Consider the following 9,211-nt stretch of genomic DNA (forward strand, 5'->3'; position numbering starts at 1 on the left):
ATTGCCATTTTTGCGTGAACTTAGTGTGTTTTCCCAGGATAGGATAGGGTGGGTGGTGTAACAGGAAGGACTTTTCAAAAAAACTAGTCAAAGAAATTGTCACAAAATAAAAGTAAAAATATTTTTTATATTCATTATTATTGTTCTTACTATATTAAAATATTATGATAATCATTTACAATGTATAGCAATGTGCCCTCCCGGTTATTACCATAACGGCTTTATGGCAACTCCTGAACTTGGGCACTTGATAATCATTTATTCATTTTTTTTCTTTAGTTCTGTAACAATTTTTCAGTTTCTTCAAGGTTCCCCATTGTGTTAGAGTAATCTCCTTTTTTTGGGAGTATCCTACTGTGTTGCAACGAAAAATATATTCAATTCAATTCAATTCTGACAAATTATGGGATGGCAATTCAGCTACCATTTCACCAAACCTCAAAGTCATTTGATTTGAGTTAATGAACGGCGTATTAAAAAATACATGATTTCTCTTTCGCACCAAGTAGGCTTTCAAATCGGAATATGAAAAAATCCGTAGTGGAACACACGCAAATGTCTGGAACGAAGAAGATCAAATTAGTGGGGAAACGATGGATTGTTTGACATCACTCGCGCAGCAAGTTACACACTTGTTATTTGTTAATCCCATCGGCGATAGACGGTTAGGCAGTGGCCGTTCTATAATTCTCCAATCGGCGTCGGGTCATTTTGAATGAAAACAAAAAGTTAAAAAGGGCGCGCTATCAGTGAAATTATCGTGACATGTTATGACAGAAAGTATGGATTGATAAACTTGGTGGAGTTATCAAAACAAATTTGTTGTCAAAGAGATTTAACAGTAAGTGAAAATACAGGCCAGATATCACATAGAGAGTGCAGAGGGGTTGAAGCCCCCCCCCCTGAGATTTAGCCCCCACCAAAATTCGAAATAGACAGCCCCCTACCAAAATACAAAAAAAAATTTCAATTTATGCTTAAAAATCTGAACTCTTCAGAATTTAAAAACTGTAACTATCAAAAAGCTTATTAAAAAGCTAGCAAAATAAACTAGAAAAATAAAAGTTAAAGAATAATAGAACTAACCTATCAGAACTTATAAAGAAAAAACAAGAAAATAATTTAATGAGATAAAAGTTGTTAGGTTAGCCCCCAGTCAACAGACCTAAACAAATAGCCCCCCCCCCCTTGAGTAAGTAGCCCCCCCCCCTGATCTTAGGGAAAAAGAGCCCCCAGCCAGAACTTTAGGTTCTAGCCCCTCCCTAAAAGCCAGGGGGTTGCATTCTAAGCATCGAGCCGTTCCGATGATCGATCCTATCGAGCGCTGACGTCTGGTACACTTCAGTGGATACAAGATAAACAAGCGGGAAGTCTGTAACAACGCAACATGTGTGTTATTTTTTTCATTTTGCAATATATTTTAAACTTACGTTCACGGTGGTCTTTGTGAACTTTTAAAAAAGCAGGATTATATATACCGGCTGGTTTCCCCTGCATCTCCAAAAATCAGTGTCCATAAAGAGATTTTGGACACAAAGTCACCTCATAAAAAGTGAAAAATAGAAGAAAGAAGTTTTTGATACATCCACCAGATCATAATTCCAGGACACTTTTGTTTTCGAGAGGTCCCTGCCCTCTATCTCTTCCTCAACATGACATGATGCCCATCCCGGACGACGGGATCCCTCTAAAATTGCATTCAAGATAATCCTGGATCAGAGCAAAGCTAGGAACTTGACATTTTGACTTTGCCCTTCAAAGGATAAAAGAAAAAGGGAGTATTTATTCTCCGCCATTTATTTAAAAAATTTGGCCAAAACCAAAAATTTTGAATCCTATAATATCCGGTTACAGAACGCCGTGGTTCATCCTCAGGGTCAGGCTATAAAAACAAAAGTAAAAAACAAGTTAAAACTGTTGTCAAAACATCCAACATTTTGATACTATCCTAAGAGAGGGCATATAGTTGAAGAGATATGGCAGACCTGCAGCAACACAAACAGCTTAGCTTGGAAGAAGCAAGGCAGACAGCAGCTGACAGCAGCTGGCAGCAGACATTCAAATGCCAAAGTCACGTGGGTGTCTCGGATCCCAAAAATGTAAACAAATCAAAGTCCATTTGAGCATTTCTTACGTACACCAAATGAGAAATTTTTCCAAAGCTTTAGTTCAAATTAAAGAACATATTATCCTTTTCAATTTCTAAGCTTTTACAAATCTTTTTGAAACTCGAGAAGGGTACCTTTATCACTCTCAATTATCAACGAATGTTTACCTGGCCAGCATTGGTATATCTAGCCCATGAAATGCGGTTTGCTACGAGCTGCATATCGCATGTCTCATCAACAATGGCTGGACTGAAATTGAAAGAGAAAGATATAAAAGTAAAACATTACAAAGGACAATTTCAGTCGAGCTGATAATATCACGCAATTTGAGTGATGTTTTATCAGGCACTCTCTTCAAAGTGCCATTGACGGTTATCGTTCCGGCTAAAAATTCCTACTTTTAATCGATTAAGTCATAAGTCTATTACTGAGAGCATTACTGGTATCCTGTAAATCAACCTTCCTTCTTTTATGAATACTTACTTTTTCCTGATAACAGGCTTATAAAACGAATTTCCACTAGTAAACAAAGAAAACCTTTTCAGATAATGCAATTTTATCAAAAAATTCACAATTTTGCTTTCCAATGAGTACAAAAAGAAATCTTGAGATATCATTAATGTTTTTAAAGTCTCACCATTTGCCACCTAATTCCAAATCAACAGGAGTTAAATATTGAGAGGCAGCCTTCATGATTATCTTTCCAACAGAAGGATCTACCAGTGAAGAAAATCTTGTCGAAACGTTCTTTCAAAAGTTCTGTTGTTTCTTCTACTCCACCGTTTACTACTTGAACAATATCCTAAGCAGAATCAAAAGAAACATTTTCCAAAAAAGTTTTTTTAGTTTTTAGTAATAGAGCGCCATTTTCTGAAAATATATTTGTGGTGGCAATTTTCGTATTGCAAAAATAATCTTCCAACTGTTATGCCCACTTTCACTTACTACTATTTTTGAAGAGTTTGTGCCTGGACAGATGCAGTTAGGGTTAAAATGTTTATGCTGTACTTTGTTTCAGGACTTAAAAGATCCATAGATTTATACTTTAAATAAATGACTTTTAGGACAATTCTGAAATCAAAGTTTTATTTGAATCGATTCTTAAATTTTGTCCAAATTAAGACTCGTTTTCTCATTTAAAGAAAATAACTGTGTGATGAATACTCACAGGGTCTAGATATTGTTCAATCAGTTTTGTCATCGAGTCAGTAGTATGTATTGAAAGTTCCGAAGGTTTGATAATCACACAATTACCTAGAAAGGAAAAAGCGTTTTACGTATTCGCAGGTTGCACAGTGAACACTGTATGACATATCTTTTCTATGTTCATTCTTTAGACAAAAAATTACCAAACAACAAACTAGCCACTGATAAAGCTTTACCAAAAAGTGATAAGAAATCTCCCATTATTCAACTTTACCAATGTTTTGGGTTTTTGGAACGGGTGTTCTGACACAATTCAATGAAGTAAAAAATTGACACGTATATCCAGTTTTGAAAAGCCTTATAGGACTAAAGATTACATAAGTAATAGTTCAATGATGACATCACACCTGCAGCAATAGCACCAATGAGCGGAATAAAACAAAGTTGAACAGGATAATTCCAAGCACCCATAACCAAAACAACACCCAATGGATCATGGAGTATCTTGGCTGAATGTTGCATGTTTAAAAGATCTGTTGATATATTTTCCGGCTTCATCCATGTTTTGAACGCTTTTATTGCTGCAAAAGAAATTGACATTTGCAAAACTTCTGATCTTCAATCACAATCACAAACCTTCAAAGGTCCTATTCAAGTTGTTTCAAAATATCTTGGAAAATTTAAAATCAATTCATACTTTTATTACTTTACGTTAATCTTTGTGATAAATCATCAAATTGAAATTAATTGCATATTCAAACTGACAAAAATAGACTTCATAAACTTAAATATGAGAACATAATTCTTAAATAAAAGTTAATTACCATCGCCACACTCTCTGATCACAAATTGGGTATCTGCAAAGCAGGCTTCAGTTGTTGGCTAAAATAATCATTGACAATTTTTTTATTAAAGTATGACACTTTAAGACATCATTTACAATATTTAAAAACACTGGGAATGTATGAGCCATCGCTTTCTTAAAAAAATCCTTTTATAAGGGTCTTCTATATAGGGTCTTCCAGTGCAGCAAATAGCGGTAATTACTGGTCATTTCGTAGTTTCCACATATCATTCTGAAGCTTACTTTTTCACTTTATCCAGCTAAGGCTTACAGCCTTCTTTCCTAATTTTTATTCATGTTAGTTACATTTTCTTTAGCTCCTTTTTGGTCTTAGGGTCATTTCAGACTTTGTTAGGGGGCTCTGTCACCCTAGAACCCCAGCTTTGAGCCTCAGAGCATCCCCCAACCACTGCTCAAACTCCTCTTGCTATTTTCCCAAAACTACCCACCAACCTCATATACTCTTCAAAAACATTGCAGAAAAAACCAAATTGGCAAATTCCCTGAGAATGTTATCTATTATCTTATAGCTAAATTTGTTTCCAAACCCATTTTACCATATTTTGTACGTCAAAGTAAGCCAAAAATGAAATGTTTATTATATATATGTTAAGGCAAATCATTAAGACTGCAAACATTATTTCGCTTATGCAAAAAAATGTGAGAGAGTTTTTCAAAAAATGATACTTTTCTCAAATCTTTGTATCCAGCATCATGAAATTCTTCTTGATGATCCACAACCAGTCCATAAATTGCTTGCAGTTGCTCTAATCGTTTCTCATATTTTGCTATATAACCATCTTTGAAATTTCTTCTTAATGTAGAAAATATCTAGTACAGAAGTAGAAAAGGCAAATATTTATTCGGCTACTGGCAGTTTCATTCCACTTCTTCTGCGTATCAATCTTGGTGTAAAAAGAAAAGTAGAAAATTGTGCCATTTTTTAAATTTAGTTAGTATATATACGAAACAGAAAAAACAAAAACAGTTTTTTTACCAATACTTTCACAACCTTCTTCTGCGTTGATCATCATCAGCAAACTAACAATTTTAAATTTAGTTAGTATAAATCTTTGATTTATTATCTGCAACTATTAAAAATCATCATAATTAGAAAAATGCCCAAAACTTTCTTTATAGAAATGTAGCATATTAATAAACGAATGAAAAAATCATATGACAATAAAGAACATAAAGAACTTACCACAGAGTAGTCTACTTTATTGATATCCATTAACGAATTGAGACTATCACAATCAATCTCACACTTACATCAATCAAAATGGTTGGATGATCGGCTAGAGGTAGTTATTCTAGTTAATTTAGAAAGAGATTCTTTGTTTGTTTTTTTATTGCTTCCTTCTGTACAGGATTTGGTTAGCATTATATATCTATGGACCAATATTAGGGTAGGGCGTCAACAGTCATTTTTGGGGCAAAGTCAGAAAATTCAAGATGTAGTGTTTTTTTATGAAAATTTAACCTATTGTGAGGCATTCTGCGCAATTTTTAAGGTCAGAAGTTCAAAATTGGCCGAACCCCCCTGGGGGTACTGATTCGCACTACAGGCAAAAATTGGAAAAATGGCATTTTCTGGCCTTTTCAGGCCTGTAAATATGTCAAAACTATTGCAAATCTTATTTTTTTCACTTGCTGTACTAAATTTTATGAAGAAACAACAAAATAATCATATTGGATTGAAAATTGTGCCCATTAGAGCCCTAAAAGAGCCGTTTTAAGCCAATTTTGGGTAGCAAAATGCTTTTTAAGGCCAATTTTGCAAGCTCATAAACTTTAAACTTATCGATTCACATGCCTCAAATTTTCAGAGATGGAAGTCTTCAATAAAGTCTTTAAGCAAAATGAATTTCAAGTTTTTAACTTTTTTCAAAAAATCACAATGGCGTCTTCAAAAATCGCTTTTTAGCAAAAAAAAATCATATTTCTCAAAAAATAGCATTTTTTAAGGCAAGCTTCTACAAACTGAGTTTAAATGCTGACTGAATTTTTTTTTGCAGTGATAGTATACTGGAGATACTCCAGGGAAATCAAAATCATTTGCGTCTGGGATGGGTCTATGTCCGCCATTATGGAAATAAAATCCCTGCTAATAGCCATTTTTCAGGCCAAAAACCCAAATTTGGACTGAAAAAATCTCTAAAATGTCAATAGACATGAGTCCAAATTTTCTTGCAGTGATAGTATTCTGGAAATACTACAGGAAAATCAAAGTCATCTGGGCTTGGGATTTGGGTATATCCACCATTTTGGAATTGAAATTCCTGCTAAAACGCAATATTTCAATCAAAAATCCAATTTTTGACTTAAAAAATCTTAAAAATGGCAATAGACATGAACCTAAAATCTTTTTGCAGTGATTGTCTTCTGGAAATACTCCAGGGAAATCAAAATTGTTTGGGTTTAGGATTTGGGTATATCCGCCATTATGGAATTGAAATATGTGTTAAAACTGGGGCCAAAAAAAAAAGTAGTTTTGTTTCCGGAAATGCGGGTGACGAAAAAAAATCTCACCCGGGCGGCCGGAAAATATTTTTTTTTTTTCAATTTTCCTAGAAAAACTCTAATTGACGTGTACGAAAAAATAATCCAGGTTCGATGTCTCTTTACTTGAAAAAACGAAATTTTAAGAAGAAGCTGTACTCTAAGGTAATTCTATTCACAACAACATTTGTGACAGAAGATTTTCTTTTTCAAAACACAAGTGACATACGTAAATCTTTGAATACAATCGTTAAATGGATCGTAAAATCGTAAAATGGAAAATAAACTCTTTATAAATCTTTTTTATTGCGACGAGCTCGCTGTTTGTTCGCTTTGGCGGTTTGGATTGGACCCCTCTTCATGACTTTTTTTCCGTTACCTTTTGCACTCGTCGCATATTGGACAAAAAAAAAGTTTTTTTTTATTTGCGGCCGGGTGAGATATATTTTTTTCCAAAAGAAAGTTCACCCGGCCGATTTCCGGAAACAAGACTACTTTTTTTTTTGGCCTGGCTAAAATACAACGTTTCAAGCAAAAACCCCGTTTTTGAATAAAAATTGCTCTAAAATGACAATAGACATGGACCCAAATTTTTTTGCAGTGATAGTCTTCTGGAAATACTCCAGGGAAATCAAAATTGTTTGGGTTTAGGATTTGGGTATATCCGCCATTATGGAATTGAAATATGTGTTAAAACTGGCTAAATTGCAACATTTCAAGCAAAAATATTATATTGACTTAAAAACTGCTCTAATATGGCAATAGACATGAACCTAAAATCTTTTTGCAGTGATAGTGTTCTGTAAAGACTCTAAGGGTAAAGACTATTCAGGTATAACATGCTTCTGGGACCACATTTTTTAAACTGAAGCCAGTTTTAAAATGTATATAATATTTCAAGCTAAAATTCAATCTTTTTTTGACGGAACAAGTCTTGAAAGTGGAAATGTAAGTGGGCTATAAAGAATTGTTGAGTGAAATGGGAATTTTTAAATAATATATTTCAACTAGTATTTCTAAATTAAAGGATTGTAAATTCACATTCTTTGCTTAATACAAAATATTTAGTCAATTATGATGTATCGGATGGAAATTTGTAGCATTTTAACAGAGATTTCATTTCCATAAGGGTGGATGTAAACAAATCTCAGACTGAAATGATTTTGTTTTTCCAGGAATATTCACAGAATACTATCACTTCAAAAAAATTTGGGTCCATGTCTATTGTCATTTTAGAGCAATTTTTATTCAAAAACGGGGTTTTTGCTTGAAACGTTGTATTTTAGCCAGTTTTAACACATATTTCAATTTCATAATGGCGGATATACCCAAATCCTAAACCCAAACAATTTTGATTTTCCTGTAGTATTTCCAGAATACTATCACTGCAAGAAAATTTGGACTCATGTCTATTGACATTTTAGAGATTTTTTCAGTCCAAATTTGGGTTTTTGGCCTGAAAAATGGCTATTAGCAGGGATTTTATTTCCATAATGGCGGACATAGACCCATCCCAGACGCAAATGATTTTGATTTCTCTGGAGTATCTCCAGTATACTATCACTGCAATGAAAAATTTCAGTCAGCATTTAAACTCAGTTTGTAGAAGCTTGCCTTAAAAAATGCTATTTTTTGAGAAATATGATTTTTTTTTGCTAAAAAGCGATTTTTGAAGACGCCATTATGATTTTTTGAAAAAAGTTAAAAACTTGAAATTCATTTTGCTTAAAGACTTTATTGAAGACTTCCATCTCTGAAAATTTCAGGCATGTGAATCGATCAGTTTAAAGTTTATGAGCTTGCAAAATTGGCCTTAAAAAGCATTTTGCTACCCAAAATTGGCTTAAAACGGCTCTTTTAGGGCTCTAATGGGCACAATTTTCAATCCAATATGATTATTTTGTTGTTTCTTCATAAAATTTAGTACAGCAAGTGAAAAAAATAAGATTTGCAATAGTTTTGACATATTTACAGGCCTGAAAAGGCCAGAAAATGCCATTTTTTCCAATTTTTGCCTGTAGTGCGAATCAGTACCCCCAGGGGGTTCGGCCAATTTTGAACTTCTGACCTTAAAAATTGCGCAGAATGCCTCACAATAGGTTAAATTTTCATAAAAAAACACTACATCTTGAATTTTCTGACTTTGACATTTGACGCCCCACCCTACCAATATACGGAGGAGATGTGATAAAAAATGCTTGCTTTTTTATGCCAGAAGAGTCTATACATTTAGAAGAGTCTTATGGTTGGCTGACAAGCCAATTTCTTTAAAAGCTATCAAAATTTCAGATGGAACTTTGCATGTCATTCTGTGGCTAATTCTGATATTTTTCCTTTTATGCCAGAAACTAATTTTATGAAGGATCCTGTTCAAATGACTGCATTGGAAAGACCGTACTATGCTAGGCTAGTTAGCCAACCCTCGGCTAGTTGGCAGACAATTTTTGAAGAGCAAAACGAACTGATCTATCTTGGCTAGGGAGTAAACTATTAGTGGGGCCTGTCAGCGGTTCAAAAATAGTCTTTTCTTCTAGTAATTGGACTTTAAGTGAGAGATTTGCCCAATTTTGAGAATAAATTCTTTTCTTCAATTTTTTTCTTTCCATATACT

The 9,211-nt window shown here is 33.9% G+C and overlaps 1 protein-coding gene across 1 annotated transcript; it reads right to left on the minus strand.

The window, feature by feature from the left end:
• Positions 1-1,213: 1,213 nt before the first annotated feature.
• LOC136809051 (uncharacterized) lies at positions 1,214-5,892 on the minus strand. The gene is made up of 8 exons (XM_067065625.1): positions 5,303-5,892; positions 4,786-4,929; positions 4,079-4,136; positions 3,662-3,835; positions 3,277-3,362; positions 2,746-2,910; positions 2,276-2,357; positions 1,214-1,882 (listed from the first exon to the last, which is right to left on the minus strand). Exons 1-6 carry the CDS (start codon positions 5,330-5,332, stop codon positions 2,767-2,769), a joined length of 636 nt encoding a protein of 211 aa, XP_066921726.1. The 5' UTR covers positions 5,333-5,892; the 3' UTR covers positions 1,214-1,882; positions 2,276-2,357; positions 2,746-2,766.
• Between the last annotated feature and the right edge of the window lie 3,319 nt (positions 5,893-9,211).

This window comes from Clytia hemisphaerica, unplaced genomic scaffold, assembly GCF_902728285.1.
Source record: "Clytia hemisphaerica strain Z4C2 unplaced genomic scaffold, Clytia hemisphaerica genome assembly, whole genome shotgun sequence".
In the NCBI taxonomy this organism is placed as follows: domain Eukaryota; kingdom Metazoa; phylum Cnidaria; class Hydrozoa; order Leptothecata; family Clytiidae; genus Clytia; species Clytia hemisphaerica.